The sequence below is a fragment of the Procambarus clarkii genome, chromosome 94 (assembly GCF_040958095.1).
Source record: "Procambarus clarkii isolate CNS0578487 chromosome 94, FALCON_Pclarkii_2.0, whole genome shotgun sequence".
Classification (NCBI taxonomy): Eukaryota; Metazoa; Arthropoda; class Malacostraca; order Decapoda; family Cambaridae; genus Procambarus; species Procambarus clarkii.
In genome coordinates, this window is record NC_091243.1 from 5,645,514 (window position 1) to 5,666,102 (window position 20,589).

Genomic DNA, 20,589 nt, shown 5'->3' on the forward strand with positions numbered 1-20,589 from the left:
GTAAAATGACCCATTGGGAAGGGAAAAAAAGGGATGATTATCAAATCAAGCTTAGGTGGCTACAGGCACTCGATCTTCCTCATTTACATCAGTGACTTATCAAGAGCCACGCAACACGTCAAACCAATTCTGTTTGCTGATGACACAGCCTTAATCTTCTCACGTGCTAACCCACTTATTCTGACACAGTGAATACGATGAATACTGAACTGAAATAAAAGATAAACATCTGCGGCTGACTACCAACACACGCACCCTTATCTCACTCCAGACGTTACAAGATACGTGAATTCAGAGACAATTCTATAACAAATGTTCCAAAGATGTGTAAATATTTCATTCAAAATGATCTGCTGCCAGAAATTTTAGCCAAATAGCCACAGTTTGCTAACTGTAGGTAGTAACTAAGTGACTGTAACCTATCCACCGCTGCCCACTGGATGGGGGGCGGTGTGCAGGACAAACATATCAATTGTGGCACTAGCTCTCCACATATGTCAGTTGCTTAATTTAGAAATTGTACTTTGAGGTCGGTCTCGAGCCCATTGATGATGTGACGATGTGCATTGACTTTTGTAACTAGCTCATCAAGACTGTAACTTGCTTAACTCAATGAACTGTGGGGTTCAGTCCCTAAGCCCATTATGTGCCTCTGTAACCCTTTCCACTACCGCCTACAAGATGGGTATGGGGTGCATAATAAATGCACTAAACTAAACTAACGTTACATATTGTTTGAAAACAACCCCACCAATCACATTGAACTAAGAATTAACAACACCCAAATTGACAGTAGAGTAGATGGGAGTTCACTTGGTGGTCACACTGATAACAACCTGAATTTCAATTGCCATATACAAATTAAAACAAAAATAAAATTCTACAGCTGTTTGCATTCTCTCAGATCCAATGTTATGTACATCGCGCTGTCTTGGTAACACTGATTTATTCACTTACCCATCCATATCTCACCTACGGCATCCGTGCCTGGGGCTCTACAGTACAGTCCAAAAGTACCTTCGACTCATAATTACTCAACAATTACAACAATAACACGCAACATTCAGCACCCTTACTGGAATATTGGAATATGTTAAATGTCAAGTCACTGTACACACTCTCCAGTGCGCTCTATAACTCTGACCTGCACTATTAATGGTGACCTGGAGGACTTCCTAGAGGGCTGCAACAGCCCCCTCGGGCCACCACACCAGACTCGGGTATGAACGCGTCGAGGAGAGCGTTCAGGAGAGCGCTCACGGTAAGTGAAGGAGCTCGCTAGAGCAACGAAGGCTTAACGTGAGCGCTTAAATGACGAGATGCCTATTATAGGTTAAGTAATAATTGTAATTACGAAGCAATAAGATGCTTATCTTAAGATAGTAACAAGGTTAGGTAAGGTCGGTGTTTTCTATGAATCTTTTTAGGGGTATCTATTATGTTTAGTATATCACCTATGCACGTAGTTGATAAGTCAATATTGACTTTACGAATTTGCGAGAACGGGTTGGATGCAACACAGCTACACAGGACATGTGAGACTGCTGCGGGTATACATTGTTTATTTACCCAACGTAGCACTGTCACCAAATGTAATTCCACATTGTTAGACTTGCTCGCTGGAAGTTTCACATTATTAAATTTATCCTTGTTACCCTTACTAAAGTTTAATTATACAAGGTTAATCTCACGATGTTAAATTTCAAGTTATTTCATTCAACAATTACGGTGCATTGTTAACTTCCAGCGTTAATGTAATCGCAAGTTATTTTACCAAGTGTAAAACTGTTCACCAAAGTTTATGCACTAGGTTAATTTACCTAATATTGAAATGCACCTTAATTGTACTCCCAGCTGGAGTACAGCAGGGTGCCACTCAGCTGCAGTACAGCAGGGAGCCACCCAGCTGGAGTACAGCAGGGAGCCACCCAGCTGGAGTACAGCAGGGAGCCACCCAGCTGGAGTACAGCAGGGAGCCACCCAGCTGGAGTACAGCAGGGAGCCACCCAGCTGGAGTACAGCAGGGAGCCACCCAGCTGGAGTACAGCAGGGAGTCACCCAGCTGGAGTACAGCAGGGAGCCACCCAGCTGGAGTACAGCAGGGAGCCACCCAGCTGGAGTACAGCAGGGAGCCACCCAGCTGGAGTACGGGGAATCATGAACAATGAACACAATTGGTGAGGGAAATAAACTGGCGGGGCTGGTGGGTGTGGGTGGTCGCCTGGTGTTTGTTTATGTATGTAGCGACCTTCCCCGTGTTAGCATAAACCGCTTCCCGCGCCCTCGCCGTCTTCCCTGCCTCACGCCCACCATCAATAAACCTGGATCATGTCTCTGCCGGAGCCTTATAATGCTTCTTGGCTCAACTCGTCACACTTCAACTATTTATTTTTGTGACACTGATAATCTCTTATAATAATCAAACAACCACTGGAGCTAGATTATAGGTCCTCAGTTGCCTAAAAATAAGTCTAAGCGATTATATATGGAACGTGCCGTTTCTGACGCCATGAATCCTTTTAAGTCGGATTTGTATTTTGGGCTACAACTGATGTCATCTAGGCTTCTTCTGACCTTCCATTACAGTAGATATGGCATATTCTAAGTACAATTATTTTAAATGAAAGATAGATTGTTTAAAATAGTGGAAAGAAGGACAAATATAAAGCTCTCATCTTGAGCTTTATTCTACTTGTTTCGATCCGCTACTCTCACAGTCAGATCCCCAATTAATGTTGGGTGAACATACAGTGAAAGACAGTTGCTCAATTATGGCATTGTCGGTCCACAGACATGCGCCTTCCTGCGTGCGCAGAGATGTACCTTCCTCTGAACTTTTTTTTTTGTTTGCATACACAAGAGTTCTTACATTCTTGTACAGCCACCGGCACGCATAGCGTTTCAGGCAGGCCCTGAATCCTAATTTTCCATGGAATACGACCCGCCAAATTGTTAACCACCAGGTACCCATTCACTGCTGGGTGAACAAAGGCTACAGTTAAGGATTGGCGCCCAGTAAATCCTCCCTAATCAGGATACGAACAGAGGCCAAAACGCTCGCGAAACGCCAGGCGATTGTGTTACGACTTCGCCACAGGGGCGGCCAAACTAAACTCAAGCCAAACCAAACGGGAACTCGCTACTCTAAAACTTCTCCGGCACGTCCGAAGCGGATAGTGCCTGTGCGAAGCTGCACATATTACCTTCTTCCCCAAGAATTACGCTCAAGGGACACCCAGAGGTACAATAGTTAACAGAAAGACTTGGGTTCCAACACAGGTCAAGATGGAAGATGATTAGCGGATTCTGTTCAAGAGAAAGCATGGCCGAAGAATCACCTACAAGTCTGAATCTCAAACTGAAAAGACCACAGCAGGGCTGGAGCAGTCAGCACTGGGCGTCTCCTGCAGCAGCAGCAGCTGCAGCCGTCGGCGCGACCCCAAGCCAGCCTGCAACGTCCGCATGATAGCTAATAGCATGATTGTTTTTTCAGCCAAAAGTGTGTGTTTATCCTTGGTGTTCCGAGGCGACAGGCTGCCCAACTCCAAATAAACCTGGACCTACGAACTGCATGCACTGAGACCTTATCTTTGTCTCTCCTCTCACCCCCATCACCTTTATTTAGAAGAAGGAATGATATATTTATGTACTTTGGAATACGCATGTTTGAACGTGTATTTAAAAACCATCCCCATTTTAGAACGTCTAAAAATTGTTACCCGGCACACGGAGAATGTTGCCGTGGAGAGGTGAGTATTGTGGGTGTTGCTGTGTACCCAGAGACAGTACTCCTCAGCACCCAGAGGCAGTACTCCTCAGCACCCAGAGACAGTACTCCTCAGCACCCAGAGGCAGTACTCCTCAGCACCCAGAGGCAGTACTCCTCAGCACCCAGAGACAGTACTCCTCAGCACCCAGAGGCAGTACTCCTCAGCACCCAGAGACAGTACTCCTCAGCACCCAGAGACAGTACTCCTCAGCACCCAGAGGCAGTACTCCTCAGCACCCAGAGACAGTACTCCTCAGCACCCAGAGACAGTACACCTCAGCACCCAGAGGCAGTACTCCCTCAACACCCAGAGGCAGTACTCCCTCAGCACCCAGAGGCAGTACACCTCAGCACCCAGAGACAGTACTCCTCAGCACCCAGAGACAGTACACCTCAGCACCCAGAGGCAGTACTCCCTCAACACCCAGAGGCAGTACTCCCTCAGCACCCAGAGGCAGTACTCCTCAGCACCCAGAGACAGTACCCTTCAGTACACAGGGACAACATAGAGGGACAGTACCCTTCAGCATCCAAGGACGGTACCCCTTCAGCGCCCAGGGACAGTAAGCTTTCTTACGGCATTCATTCATATAATTGACAGCAGACATAAAACCCAATCCTGAACTATCAATGTTGAATAAAAAGGAAAATTCCTAAAGATTCAGGATGGAAGTGACAGCTGAGCAGTGGAGTTTGATAATCTGCAGCGCGGGAAATGGACCCCGGCTGGACCACTACCCGAGAGCTGAGGCCATCTATCAGACGATAGAAGTATGCGCAGCATGCTATCGGTCCCACATTGCTTAAGTTGAGAAAACACTCAGAGATTCCCTTACTTTGCACAAACAAGATAACATAAGTTTGAAAAGGAGTAAATGTTAATTTTCCTTCCTTGTTTGACGTTCAGAGACATTTTTCCCTGAGAGCCACTAACACTAGAGATCTCGACGAGGACAGGAAGCCAGCCGCTTGTCAAAGGTCCACCCCCCCCCATCCTCCCCCCCATTTGTTCAAATGATTTTTTTTCAAGCTGGATTTTTAAATTCAACGGAGATCTGGATTTACGGCGGCTGCAGGTAGGCAGTTCCGTGGGTTTATAACCCTGTGGGTGAAAATGCATCTGATATTTTAAGCCTTACACTGTGACTTGTTGAGCTTGAAACCGTTGCTACTTATTGTGCGACATCTGACCTGTTGAAATTTTTTTAAGTAATTTTCAGCTGTGTGTAGGTACAAGTGACAGGATGAACAACACAGAACAACACTTCATATTGAGTAAGTGTTGTGTAATTTTTTGTTTTTTGTTTTGTTTTTGCAGGGATATTCTTGCGTAGGTCCTAAACCTCTGGCTGGTCCATTAAGTGTTACTCATTTCTGTCTTACTTAAGCGGTGGATGAGTATTTATGATTCATATGTTGGCTTCAATAAGATTATGTCCAATGTGTTTACTAACTGCTGCGCTGTTAAATCTCAGTTGTGATCTTATTTAGTTTGTAACTCTGCACTGTTTAAGATAATGTTCCAGTGGTCTGTTGGACATTTCTCCACAATGTTGACATTTCCTCTCATGTTCTTGAAGCTATAAGGTGCCCGTGTGCAAGAGCAAGCCTGATGCGATGTAAGTTCACTTCTGTATTTCTATTGTTCCCTTTCAGCAAAATGGTTCGTAAATTAAATTTTAAATTTTGCTCCGATGAGCGAGTTTATTGGGCAGCGCCACTCATCCTGTGAGTGGACACACCGCCATAATGACAGTATTGGGCAGCGCCACTCATCCTGTGAGTGGACACACCGCCATAATGACAGTATTGGGCAGCGCCACTCATCCTGTGAGTGGACACACCACCATAGTGACAGTATTGGGCAGCGCCACTCATCCTGTGAGTGGACACACCACCATAGTGACAGTATTGGGCAGCGCCACTCATCCTGTGAGTGGACACACCACCATAGTGACAGTATTGGGCAGCGCCACTCATCCTGTGAGTGGACACACCGCCATAATGACAGTATTGGGCAGCGCCACTCATCCTGTGAGTGGACACACCGCCATAGTGACAGTATTGGGCAGCACCACTCATCTTGTGAGTGGACACACCGCCATAGCAGCATGTACAACACTCCCCAATAGGAAGAAAACCCGCTGGGTTGTTCATCCTGTCACTTGTACCCAGACACAGCTGGGACTTGCTTAACTGAGCACGTTGCAGTGTGTTATGAATGGGTAACATCTGTAGTGGAGCAGGTGTTGTACACAGCTGCTGGGGCGTTACTTTCACTCTCAGCATGTACACCCCTAGTTGTGCTTGCGGGGGTTGAGCTCTGGCTCCTTGGTCCCGCCTCTCAACTGTCAATCAACTGGTGGGCTCTCCAGTAAACTCCTCCTCCGGGGCAACATACGAAGAGTAATTAGTTATAAAAAGAAGCCTCCGAGCCAGGGGCCAGATTCACGAAAGCAGTTACGCAAGCACTTAGGAACGTGTACATCTTTTCTCAATCTTTGGCGGCTTTGTTTCCAATTAGTAAACAGTTAATGAGCTCCGAAGCACCAGGAGGTTGTTGATAACAATAACAACAGTTGAATGGGAAGTTTTCATGCTTGTAAACTTATTAATAAATGTAACCAAAGCCGTCAAAGATTGAGGAAAGATGTACACGTTCGTAAGTGCTTGCGTAACTGCTTTCGTGAATCTGGCCCCTGGAGGACTAGGAAGCACGTAAATTTTGAAGAAAATAAATCAATACATTAAAGTAAAATATTTCTGAAGGCGTAATAATCTAACTGTAAATATTTGTTACCTGGAAGAAAGATAAGACCCAAGATAACTTGAACAGAAACTACAATTGACCTCATGCTTATTGTGTACTAGAGGACAAAATATGTGATTAATAAAGCGCTTATACAATATGTGTTTCATGAGGGCCAACTGCAGGTGCCTTAACCGGCCACATAAACCACCACGGATTATTATGACAACATAACACGGGGCGCACAAGTGCTCGCTAGAGAAAAAGAAAATAAACCTCGAACGTACGAATCAAATTTTACAACAGGAGGGGTCGACGCTCGGTGTGGTCCAGCGGGTGCCCCCCTCTCCCTCCCTCATGACACCTGCCCCCTCCCTCCCTCCCTCCCTCCCTCATGACACCTGCCCCCTCCCTCCCTCCCTCCCTCATGACACCTGCCCCCTCACTCCCTCCCTCCCTCCCTCATGACACCTGCCCCCTCACTCCCTCCCTCCCTCATGACACCTGCCCCCTCACTCCCTCCCTCATGACACCTGCCCCCCTCCCTCCCTCCCTCCCTCCCTCATGACACCTGCCCCCTCACTCCCTCCCTCCCTCCCTCCCTCATGACACCTGCCCCCTCACTCCCTCCCTCCCTCCCTCCCTCATGACACCTGCCCCCTCCCTCCCTCCTTCATGACACCTGCCCCCTACCTCCCTCCCTCATGACACCTGCCCCCTCCCTCCCTCCCTCATGACACCTGCCCCCTCCCTCCCTCCCTCATGACACCTGCCCCCTCCCTCCCTCATGACACCTGCCCCCTCCCTCACACTCACGCAACCCCTCCCCTCCCTCACTGGGGACACATAGAGTGTAGTGGTCTGCGGCCTTAGCTCACAAATGAGGATGGTAGGGCACGTTTCCTTTCACCTGATGCCTCTGTTCACCTCGCAATAAACAATAACCCGGGGTCCACTACCGCTCGCAGGTGGTGTATGGGGTCCACTACCGCCCACAGGATGTGTATGGGGTCCACTACCGCCCACAGGCTGTGTATGGGGTCCACTACCGCCCACAGGATGTGTATGGGGTCCACTACCGCCCACAGGATGTGTATGGGGTCCACTACCGCCCACAGGATGTGTATGGGGTCCACTACCACCCACAGGCTGTGTATGGGGTCCACTACCACCCACAGGCTGTGTATGGGGTCCACTACCGCCCACAGGATGTGTATGGGGTCCACTACCACCCACAGGCTGTGTATGGGGTCCACTACCGCCCACAGGATGTGTATGGGGTCCACTACCGCCCCACAGGATTAGTAATATACGAACTAAGCTAAAACAGCTTGACGCACACAGAAATTATTTGTAATGTCTCTGCTGCTCACTTGGATACTTTGTTTCTGTGTCTCCTTGTTCGAGTACGACCCCTGGTAGTCTAAACTTTATTTTTTTTCGTGTGTGTGTGTGTGTGTGTGTGTGTGTGTGTGTGTGTGTGTGTGTGTGTGTGTGTGTGTGTGTGTGTGTGTGTGTGTGTGTGTATTCACCTAGTTGTGCTTGCGGGGGTTGAGCTCTGCTCTTTCGGCCCGCCTCTCAACTGTCAATCGATCAACTATTACTAATTGTATTTATTTTTTTCCACACACACACACACATCCCGGGAAGCAGCTCGTAACAGCTATCTAACTCCAAGGTACCTATCTACTGCTAGGTAACAGGAGCATCAGGGTGAAAGAACTTCTGCCCATTGTCTCTGCCGGCGCCGTGAATAGAACCCGAGCCACAGATTACGAGTCCCGCGCGCTGTCACCTCAGCTCTTTTTTTTTTAGCTGACCCAGGTGTACTCACCTAATTGTACTCACCTAACTGTGGTTGCGGGGGTTGAGCTCTGGCTCTTTGGCCCCGCCTCTCAACCGTCAATCAACAGTGTGTGTGTGTGTGTGTGCGCGGTGGTGGGGTGGGGGGGGGGTGCGCGCGCGGAGGGCGTGTGTGTAGTTACCAATTGTGCCAGCAGGATCGAGCTACTAGCTCTTGGACCCCGCCTTTTTTAACCTTCGGCTGTGTAATGTACTGACTCTGGACCTATTGTCCTCCAAGATAGCTACTACATATATCTAATGCCACTGTTCACCTGGCAGTTAATAGGTACCCGAGAGCTAGTCAGCTTGTTGTGGGGTTGGATCCTGGGGAGGGTCAATAGTTCCACATTTGGGGGGACCTTGGTATAAGCCTAACGTTTATATGAGCACAGGCTGCCTGTCCCAGACACAATGGACTATTTCTCTCTCTCTGTCTCTCTCTCTCTCTCTCTCTCTCTCTCTCTCTCTCTCTCTCTCTCTCTCTCTCTCACACACACACACACACACACACACACACACACACACACACACACACACACACACACACACACACACACACACACACACACACACACACAGTACAAGTACAAGAGCGTGGAGAAACTATAGAAATAATAGGACACAAGTGAGCAGAGAAGGTTACCAGAGAGCTAGGAATGAATACGTCAGGGTGAGAAGAGAGGCAGAAAGGCTATATAAAAATGACGTAGCAAGCAAGACAAAGACTCAGCCTAAATTGCTGCACAGCCACAGAAGGAGAAAAACAACAGTGAAGGAACAGGGAATGAAATTAAGGATAGGGGCAGACAGATTCACTACAAACGACAATTTGGTGTGCAAGGAACTCAATAAGAAATGTCTTCACAGGAGGTCTTCACAGTAGAGCAAGGATAAGTCCCAGAGATAGGAGATGAAATATCTAACCAAACACCACTAGATGAGTTTGTGATTACCAGTGGAAGAGGTGAGAAAGCATCTGCTACAGTGTAAGTGACAAAGGCTATAGGCCCGGATGAAATCTCACCTTGGATACTGAAGGAAGGAGCAGAAGCTCTGTGCCTGCCACTCTCCATGGTGTATAACAAATCACTAGTAACAGGTCAACTGCTAAAAATTTGGAAGATGGCTAATGTAGTCCTGATATTCAACAAAGGGGGATAGACAGGAGGCACTGAACTACAGGCCAGTGTCCGTAACTTGCATACCATGCAAGCTGATGGAGAAGAGTGTGCAAAAAAAGCTAGTGGAACATCTGGAGCGGAAGAACTTTGTAACACATCAGCATGGGTTTAGGGATGGCAGATCATGCCTCACAGGATTGATTAAATTCTATAACCAGGCAACACAAATCAGGCAAGGAGAGGGTTGGGCAGACTGCATATTTTTGTATTGCCAGAAAGCCTTTGACAAGTACCACATAAGAGATTAGTACACAAAATCAAGATAGATGCAGGCGGGAGTGAAAGGGAAGGTGCTCCACTGGATAAGGGAGTACCTAAGCAACAGAAGACAGAGAGTCACAGTGAGGAGTGAGCTGGTCTCGGAGTGGCGAAGCGTCACCAGTGGGGTCCCTCAGGGATCAGTTTTTGGACCTATACTGTTCCTGATATATGTATATGATCTCCCAGAGGGAATAGACTCGTTCCTCTCAATATTTGCTGATGATGCAAAAATTATGAGGAGGATTAAGTCAGAGGAAGATAGTATGAGGCTACAAGATGGCCTAAACAAACTGAAGAAATGGTCAAACAAGTGACTACTAATGTTCAACCCAAGTAAATGTAAGGTAATGAAACTGGAAGAATGAAATAGGCCAGACACAGGATACCGAATGGGAGATGAAGTCCTTCACGAAACGAACAGAGAGAAAGATCTTATTAGTTGATATCACGCCAAACCTGACTCCTGAAGCCCACATCAAAAGAATGACATCAGCGGCGTATGCGAGGCCGGCTAACATCAGAACTGTTTTCAGAAACCTGTGTAAGGAATCTTTCAGAACGTTGTATACCACGTATGTAAAGCCAATCCTGGAGTATGCGGCCCCAGCATGGAGCCCGTACCTTGTCAAGCACAAGACGAAGCTGGAAAACGTTCAGAGGTATGCCACTAGGCTAGTCCCAGAACTAAGAGGCATGAGTTACGAGGAAAGGCTGCGAGGAACTGCACCTCACGTCGCTGGGGAAGTCTCAGGGGAATTAACAGGGTAGACAAGGATGGATTATTTAACATGGGTGGTACACGAACAAGGGGACACAGGTGGAAGCTGATTATCCAAATGAGCGACAGAGACATTAGAAAGAATTTTTGCAGTGTCAGAGTAGTTAGTAAATGGAATGCATTAGGCAGTGATGTGGTGGAGGCTGACTCCATACACAGTTTCAAATGTAGATATGATAGAGCCCAGTAGGCTCAGTAATCTGTACGCCAGTTGATTGACGATTGAAAGGTGGGACCAAAGAGCCGAAGCTCAACCCCCGCAAGCACAATTAGGTGAGTCTACCCACGATACAGTCCGTAACATATGTAAAACTCTCAGGTACCTATTTACTGGCAGGTTAAAGAAACTACTCATTTTTTCTGCCTAGGCCTGGAATCGAACCCGGGTCCTAAGGACTACGACCTCCGAGTGCTGTCCGTGTGTGTGTGTGTGTGTGTGTGTGTGTGTGTGTGTGTGTGTGTGTGTGTGTGTGTGTGTGTGTGTGTGTGTGTGTGTGTGTGTGTGTGGTGGGCGTGTGTGTGTGTGAAAACAAACACAGGTCGCTGTGGTGGTCCCTCGCGGCACCCTTCAATGGAGCAAATGTTTGGCCTCCCACTGTAAACAATAACACAAGAGTAAACTCAAACAAACTAACTGGGCCTTTAAATAAGATGTCTCTCTCGCAGACACGTTTAGTTACCGTTGGTTCGCCGCACGAGGAAGCTGTCACCTCTTGTGCCCTTATACTGCCAGAGGCGCAGGAGGCGCCTATACATTCACCAACCGCGTTTCGGGTGTTCGATAACCAACACTTGAGTAATGAATAATTCCCTAGCCTCCACCACCGCCTATCCCAACCTCACTCTATCTCCCTTTTATTCCTCTCCATTCTATTTCTCCCATCTCATCTCTTCCACATTCCCGCCCTCGTACCCGGCGTCACTGCAAGCGTCCCTGTTGTTCCCGCCATGTCATCTGGGAGTCTCGCCGGCACCGGACTGTGAAGGTAGGCCCGTCCTCGCCAGGGACACCAACCTTCCCTAACACAGCACTCTCTCCTTCACTTTGGAAGTGTTAGAAATGTGTTTACCACTGGTGTACTCTCGCGAATTTATAACTAAATTAGTCAGGATGGAGATTTATATATATAAATAAATATGTACATATTTACATACATGCATTTACATACATACATACGTACATATATTATGAATTTTAAATTGAATGAGTTCGATATTTAACTTGAGTTACAGACAAGTTCCTGCACTTTGATGTTTGTTTTAATAACTGCAGCTTTTGTATGAATGTACTCACCTAGTTGAGCTTGGGAGGGTTGAGCTTTGGCTTTGGTCCCGCCTCTCAACTGGTGTACAGATATGTATGTATGTATGCATGTGTATGTATGTATGTATTCATCTAGTTGTGCTTGCAGGGGGGTTGAGTTCTGTTCTTTCGGCCCGCCTCTCAACTGTCAATCAATCAACTGTTACTATTTTTTCCACACGCACACACCCAGGAAGCAGCCCGTAACAGCTGTCTAACTCCCAGGTACCTATTTACTGCTAGGTAACAGGGGCATCAGGGTGAAAGATACTGCCCAATTTGTCTCTGCCTAGTCTGGGAATCGAGCCCTGGCCACAGGATTACGAGTCCCGCGCGCTGTCCCCTCAGCTACCAGACCCCCCATGCATGTATGTATGTATGCATGCATGCATGTATGTAGTGTGTGCATGCAAGTTTACGTCTGCATGTACCTATGCAGTGGGCACAATCGCTTGCAGTGACAGCCTTAACATACACCTTTTTGCTGATATGTGACATATTTCAAAATAAATTAAACATCACCCTATACTATTGAAAAAAAAATTATGTAAAATTCATTTGATAATGAATTCCAATATTGGAATCGCCTCCATGGGTCGTCGCTGTGCGGTCACAACCGAAAAGTCGCGGGTTCGACTCCCGCGACAGAACAGAAGGGTTTGGATAACGTTGCCTGTGTTCAGGTAGCCGTAAATAGGTACCTGGGAGTTAGACAACTGTTTCGGATTGTTTCCTTCGGAAGGTCAGAATAGTTAGCCGCAAGGTGACCTCGATAGGCCAAACTGGCTATTGCTTGTGCAGGCGATGAGTCACAATAACGTGACTGAAGTATGTTGACCAGACCACACACACTAGAAAGTGAAGGGACGACGACGTTTCGGTCCGTCCTGGACCATTCTCAAGTCGATTGTGTCTAAAGTCGACCATTCACAATCGACTTGAGAATGGTCCAGGACGGACCGAAACGTCGTCGTCCCTTCACTTTCTAGTGTGTGTGGTCTGGTCAACATACTTCAGTCACGTTATATATATATATATATATATATATATATATATATATATATATATATATATATATATATATATATATATATATATATATATATATATGTGAACTAGACATCGATGGTGCACTCCCTTTCCTCAATGTCTACGTGAGAACTAAAGACAACACTATTGCCACACAAGTTTACACTAAACTCATTAACATTGGAACGTGTATGAATGGTCACTCCGAATGCCCTGACAGATATAAGACTAGTGTCATAAACGAATTTATACGCAGAGCCCTGACTCATTGTTCTGACTATCATGACATCCACAAGGGACTGGACAGAAGCCTTCAAGTAATAAACAACGGATACATGAACAAGTAATAAACAACGGATACATGAACAAGTAATAAACAACGGATACATGAACAAGTAATAAACAACGGATACATGAACAAGTAATAAACAACGGATACATGAACAAGTAATAAACAACGGATACATGAACAGAGACGTCAACACCCATATCAGAAGACATTTAGAGAAAGGGAACACCAGAGAACAACAACCGCAACAGCAAACAACCGCTCCCATTGGGTACAAGTGACAGGATGAACAACCCAGCGGGTTTTCTTCCTATTGGGGAGTGTTGTACATTCTGCTATGGCGGTGTGTCCACTCACAAGATGAGTGGCGCTGCCCAATACTGTCACTATGGCGGTGTGTCCACTCACAAGATGAGTGGCGCTGCCCAATACTGTCATTATGGCGGTGTGTCCACTCACAAGATGAGTGGCGCTGCCCAATACTGTCACTATGGCGGTGTGTCCACTCACAGGATGAGTGGCGCTGCCCAATACTGTCATTATGGCGGTGTGTCCACTCACAAGATGAGTGGCGCTGCCCAATACTGTCACTATGGCGGTGTGTCCACTCACAGGATGAGTGGCGCTGCCCAATACTGTCATTATGGCGGTGTGTCCACTCACAGGATGAGTGGTGCTGCCCAATACTGTCACTATGGCGGTGTGTCCACTCACAGGATGAGTGGCGCTGCCCAATACTGTCATTATGGCGGTGTGTCCACTCACAAGATGAGTGGCGCTGCCCAATACTGTCACTATGGCGGTGTGTCCACTCACAGGATGAGTGGCGCTGCCCAATACTGTCATTATGGCGGTGTGTCCACTCACAGGATGAGTGGTGCTGCCCAATACTGTCACTATGGCGGTGTGTCCACTCACAGGATGAGTGGCGCTGCCCAATACTGTCATTATGGCGGTGTGTCCACTCACAGGATGAGTGGTGCTGCCCAATACTGTCACTATGGCGGTGTGTCCACTCACAGGATGAGTGGCGCTGCCCAATACTGTCACTATGGCGGTGTGTCCACTCACAAGATGAGTGGCGCTGCCCAATACTGTCACTATGGCGGTGTGTCCACTCACAAGATGAGTGGCGCTGCCCAATACTGTCACTATGGCGGTATGTCCACTCACAGGATGAGTGGCGCTGCCCAATACTGTCACTATGGCGGTATGTCCACTCACAGGATGAGTGGCGCTGCCCAATAAACTCGCCCCTCGGAGCAAAATTTAAATTTTAAAAACCGCTCCCATAAAACTCTATTACAACTCTCCCATGAGCTCACAGTATAAAACACATGAAAGAGTAATTAAAAATATAATTTCAAAGAGTGAAACCCGACAGCCCCAGACCAAAGATTGGAATTCATTATTTACTACAAATAAAAAGTGACTGCTGATTTATTACTTAATAAGAGTAATAAATCTTATAATAATAAATTTTAAATAAGTATATATCTCAGCATATAATAATAATGTGTAATGCTAACTTGACAATGTTAAGTGAGAGAGAGTAATCATGTTGTGGTCCCTCAGCACACCAGAAGCCGCCCTTCTCCTACATTGCCCTCATCGCCATGGCCATCAGGAGCGCCCCGGACCACAAGGTCACACTCGCTGGCATTTATAGATTCATTATGGATCGTTTCCCTTATTACAGGTGAGTGGGTATGTGTAAATCACCTAGCTGTATACACCTATAGTTATATGTAGGTAACCTGCCTAGGGTAGCCTTCTGGCTAGGTAGGTTACCTAGTGAATCTATTCCTCCTCGCGTTCTTGTGCTCTACCATATCTGCTCTAAAAGCTATCTGTGGAGGTTTCTTCCAATTCCAGCACATCCAGGTCATTCCATATGTTTACCACCTTCCTGTATAAATGAATATATAAATATAAAACAATAAAAATATGTATACAAAAGTTCTTACATTCTTGTACTGTGACTATTGTTTGCTTCTATTATCTACTTGTGCTCTTGAATTCTGCTTCATCTCGTACAAAAAATACCGTCCCGGTCCACCTATACTCTGGTGTAGTCTGCGGTTCTGTAGATGTAATGTGTGTATTGTAGGTGTAGTAATTACTTAAGTGTAGTCCCAGGATGAGAGCTACGCCCCTGGTGTCCCGTCTTCCCAGCACTCTTCGTCATACGATGCTTTGAAATTACTGACAGTTTTGGCCTCCACCTTCTCACTTAGCTTGTTCCAATCGTCTCCTAATCTGTTTGCAAAAAGAGAGCTTCTTATTTTTGTTTTTGGGGGGGGGGGCAGCTTTGTTTCCTTAGATTGAGTCTGTAACCTCTTGTTCTTGAAGTTACAGGTTTCAAGAATTCCTCTACCAATTTTGTGGATTCCTGTTCCTATTTTGTGTTGTAATCATAAAACCTCTTTCTGCCATCTTCTAGCTTTGGAATATTTAACATCTTTAGCCTCTTCTTATAGCTCTTCCTTTTTCAGTTTCGGTAGCTATTTAGTTGCATGCATTTGCATCTTCTCCAATTTATTGATATGGCACCATACAGCCCCTTCATATTTCAATTTTGGTAAATTTAAAGTCGCTAAATCTGGAGTTGTTAAATGTTGGAAATATTGCGAGTTATTTTCAGACCCCCGAAATACGTTTCATGTTATAAAACTTATTTAACTCCCACCAACGCACACACACACACACCCAACATACCCCCACCCCCCGCCACTCACCCCTCTCCACCTCCACCACTCCTCTCTACCCTTCACTCCTCCTTTCTCCCTCCACCCCTCTTCCAACATAATTTAATAAAAACTACACACACAGGTTCCCTACTTCCGTTTTGTTCCCATATTCAGAAACAATTCTCAATAATCTTAACCTAACGTAAGCAAAAATATAATAATTGTATAGGTGCATCTACATTTTTGGAATGATGGATGTAAATGACCAGCAGGGCCAGGATTCATTAGGCAGTTATGTAACCACTCATGAAACCTGTGCATCTTTCCTCAATAATGGCGGCCTTGTTTACATTTATTAAACAGTTTACGAGTTGTAAACCATTACAAGTTTTTTTTTTTGTAACAATAATAACCTTGTGCTGTTTACTTTCCAAGTTCATAAATTATTGAATATATGTAAACAAAGCTTCCATGATTGTTGAAAGATGTAAAAGTTTCGTAAGTGGACGAAAGCTTGATGAATCCTGGCCCAGGACTAATTGTCAAAACTCTATGGAAATCTCATGCCTGATTTTATTTCAGACCATGAAATTCGCATGGTCACTATAGATATCAATATTTCTTAAAAGCATGGCACTCTGATTGATATTGACTGGCCTGACACTCAAATACTCCTTATGTTTCATGTATGAAAGTTGAGTGAGGCTAGCCTCCTACTTCGGACAAAGAAGGAAGGAATTATCAGGAGAAAGCACTAAGCTCTTACGACTATATAGCACTTGGAAGGGGTTAGGATAAGGACTTGCGATGTGATGAAGGGAAGAAATGGTGCCCAACTACTTGGATGGTCGGGGATTGAACGCAGACCTGCATGAAGTGAGACCGTTGCTCTACCGTCATGACCATGTGGTTGGGCACCACTTCATTCAAAACATTCTATTTTACATAGATAATTAACATACATTATCTATATCAAGTGAGAAGCAACACTGTAGAGAGGAATAGTAAGTACTAAAGAACGTTATGTTCCAGGCATAACAGACAGGGCTGGCAGAACAGCATCCGCCACAACCTCAGCCTCAATGACTGCTTTATCAAGGTCAGTACAACCTCGGATTTCTCCTATGTGTTTGTGCATGTATCAAATATAGTATATAGTATGTGCTTATGAAATGATCAAGTCCATAACCCAACTTTTGACTTCACGAATTCATAAAAAAATAGTGCTGAATGTAATGAAACGCCTTTTTATGATGATGAAGATTAAGCCACCCAAGAGTTGGCATGGGCATGAATAGCCCGTAATCCTCTTTATGGGTGGGATTCTGTGCCTTCCTATGGCTAGCGCGTTTATGTGACTCACGTGTGTGGATCTACATCAACTCTAGGAGTCCTTAATTGCCTACTGGGGACCAGAGGCCAAAACCTGGGTCCCCCGTCAAGAGACACCAGGAGCAGGTGATCCTTACCATCACTAACTGAAGAAACACAGAGAAAGGTAGTGAAGCAAAACGGACAACAGCAAGGTTCACAGAGAAAAAGAAAAATTAAACTGTACTCTCAGTATGGAGGAGAAACTCAAACCCGCAAGGAATGTTACTGAACTGGTCTGCTAAAAAGAGGCAGAAAAATGCCATAGCTTCAGGAAGCCACTAGGTGGGGGGGGGGGTCCCCTAGAAAACATAATAATGATTGTATTGCTATTTGCATAAAATTAAATGCTATTAACTCTTGTTACTAAGTTTATTTTGTATATAATGACAAAGTATAATGATAGAACACACTTTCCCATTACTGTATATTGTAATGTCACACAAGTCACTGACATCTCTTACCAGTTGACCCATGAGTCACTGACATCTCTCACCAGTTGACAGTCCTCAGTGTGTTGAGTTACCAACTGAGCATTAATATTTAAAGGGATATACAATATAATCACACACAAAATCATTGTTTATATAAATACAAATTGTTTTGGAGGCCATGGGCAGCCCACACGGCCACGTGGGCTGGCCAGGGCGGCCAATCCATGTGGATGGCCCAATACGGTTATAGCAAAAAGGGAATAATATACAGCACCATACATAAAGGCATATTTTTTGCACCAAAGTGTTGCTACAATTTTTAACTATTTTCAGACATATTTTACTGCGTCTTGAGTTTGTCTATATTTTTTTGCCCATGTCAGTAATTTGGGCCCAGTAAATATAAAAGCACTACACACACTCATGTGTACCTGTACATCTTCAAAACTAATATGCAATACAAATCCTGACCTCAAATGCTTCTTAGAGGCCTGCAGCTAAACAAAGGGATACAATATGAAAAACAAATATCTATTTGATATTCTAAGATGCAGACTCTACCAAAGCAGAGATGTCATGCAAAGAATGTGGCATAAATTGTGGGATGACGACCTAAATGCAATAGTGTTGCACTTAACTAAATTGCAAGATAAACAAAGAAATACCTAATTAACAGCATGCAGGTGTTTTTATGTCTGCCTCACTGAATAGCATAAACCTCATATAGTTCTGCATCCTAATTAAGACAATTTACTCAATAGAGTACATAAGAGTACTGCTGATCATGTACAAGGAGCCGTTTGTGTACCAAGTTATTCATCCAAAGAAAACGAGAGTCCAGTGGAATTTTCCCAGGAAGAAAATGGTGATATCATTGCCACGTCGCTATTAAATTCATCAGCTAATAATATTGGGAATTCTTCTTAAAACATCAGTCTCTGGACTGTAAACATCATAAAAACATTTCCTTTGAACCAACTTGATTATCAGTACTAAAATAGATTAAATATAAACCCTCTTTCCACTTCTTGATAAAATGCCTCTGGAGAACAGATGATTCAGGAGGGAGAGGACAGTAGCCATTTTTAACCCTGGGACAGTTCAAACATGTCGTGTTGCCATCTCGATTATCAACCATACAGATGAAGCTTCCCCATTTTATTTACTAATCTATGTGGTTTTAATATTGTAGTGAAAGTCAACCAATCGAGAATTTTGATTGATAGACTAATAGACTACATATATAAATAATAAACCTCCCCAGCTTGTGAAGGGAAAAATTTGTGGGAATTTAAACTCATACAGTCCACTTTAACATCACAGTCTGCTATCGAAATAAATAAATTAACATAAGAAATAAATTACTATATAAATAAATTATAAATCAATACATAAATCCCACGAGTCAGTTTTCCCCACAGAAGAGGTAATTCATCAGTCTAATCAAGTGCTCATAGATTAGAGAAGTTCTTGAGCTGGAACAATGCAACTGCCATGCTTTACTTACAGTACCTATCTGCATTTCTTCTGACTCATTATGATTGAATTTAAGTTTATTTTTAAATCTTTATGCTCTTTTGGTTCAGATGAACAATTGAATATGTTTACTTTGATTTGTTATAGAAATATGCGAGATCTTAAATGTGATCAGTCCTCAAATTTGCTTTTAAAATATGTTCTGTTTATGAAAATTAAGAGTAGCAATCTTACTCAACATATTAGACTATCTAAATCTCATATTTATTGACAGGTTCCACGAGAAAAGGGAAGGCCAGGCAAAGGCAGTTACTGGGCCCTTGACCCTGGATGTTCTGATATGTTTGAAAATGGGAATTATCGACGAAGAAAGAGACGCCCAAGGCAGACCCCAAATACAACAGGATTGTCTAAGGATGATCAAGATCATATAATGAAGACAGGAAATAAGACACTGCAAAGAGATGAGCTAATTAACTATAGAATCAATGCTACTGACACTCATTCAAGCTTAGAAAGCAGCTTACATTCAAATAACCTCCATGTACCAACCCCAGAGTTAGCTTGCACTGATGAGACTTCTCTGGAAAATAGCTATTTGAATAGTCTTAAGGGCATCACAAAGATACCAAATGATTTAACTATTCCGATAAAGACTGATTTCCTGAAAAATGCACACCAATTTGCAAAGGAAATTCTAGGAAGCACCAGCATGCAATCAAAGTCACCTGAATTCTCAGCACATGTGGCTATGGCATCACACAGTATTAAAGAATATGAAAAATATGACATCTCTGAGAATGCTAGAAGAAATTATAAATACAAAGATGAGCTATCAAGTCCTTGGTCAATCCTGCAGTGCCTACCACAGCTCTTGCCATCCCAACAACCTCAACAACTAGGTACCGAGGTCATAAAGCCCAATATGATTGATTCTAAACAAGAAAATGCTAACTTTAATGATCAATATATGCATCACCAGACAAAAAATTTCCCAGAATTGAGAGAGATCACTGCAGACTTGGAAGGCTCTCAGATGAGTGACAATGAAGGCATGGAAAGCAAAGGAATTAGCAAACCAGAATATAATGAAATGAAGGGTAATTCACGAGATGTCAGTACACATGACCTTCAGTATTCGTGTTCAAGAGGTAAAAGTTTCCTTATCGAAAATCTTATAAGTTAGCTGAAGACAAAATAGTAAAATATTACAAGTTTTTTATTATAAATTCTCATGTAGTTTGCAAATTGCATAAACAATTACTTAATGTAAATAAAAAATTCCTTATTTCTCAATCTGATATTTACTATTAGGTTGATTGCATGTTTTAAATGGTTTAACGATGTATTTAATGCATGCATTAAATTGAATGCTAGTCACCAGCGACATTCTTACTATTCCTGATACCTACCC

General features: G+C 44.3%; 2 protein-coding genes across 3 annotated transcripts in view; one reads left to right on the forward strand and one right to left on the reverse strand.

The window, feature by feature from the left end:
- LOC123747291 (metallophosphoesterase MPPED2) overlaps positions 1 to 20,589 on the reverse strand; it is a 64,644-nt gene that overhangs the window by 21,039 nt on the left and 23,016 nt on the right. The window contains exon 8 of one of the 2 annotated variants that reach the window (XR_011226165.1): positions 15,172 to 15,463. The exons of the other annotated variant lie outside the window; for it this stretch is intronic. The gene's annotated coding sequence lies outside the window, so the exon portion shown is untranslated. The remainder of the gene's footprint in view (positions 1 to 15,171; positions 15,464 to 20,589) is intronic. 2 annotated transcript variants of the gene reach the window in all.
- LOC123747289 (forkhead box protein I1-ema) lies at positions 10,904 to 20,558 on the forward strand. Its single transcript, XM_045729371.2, has 4 exons — positions 10,904 to 11,569; positions 14,780 to 14,903; positions 16,927 to 16,993; positions 19,450 to 20,558. The coding sequence occupies exons 1-4, from the start codon at positions 11,383 to 11,385 to the stop codon at positions 20,359 to 20,361; spliced, it is 1,290 nt and encodes a 429-aa protein (XP_045585327.1). The 5' UTR covers positions 10,904 to 11,382; the 3' UTR covers positions 20,362 to 20,558.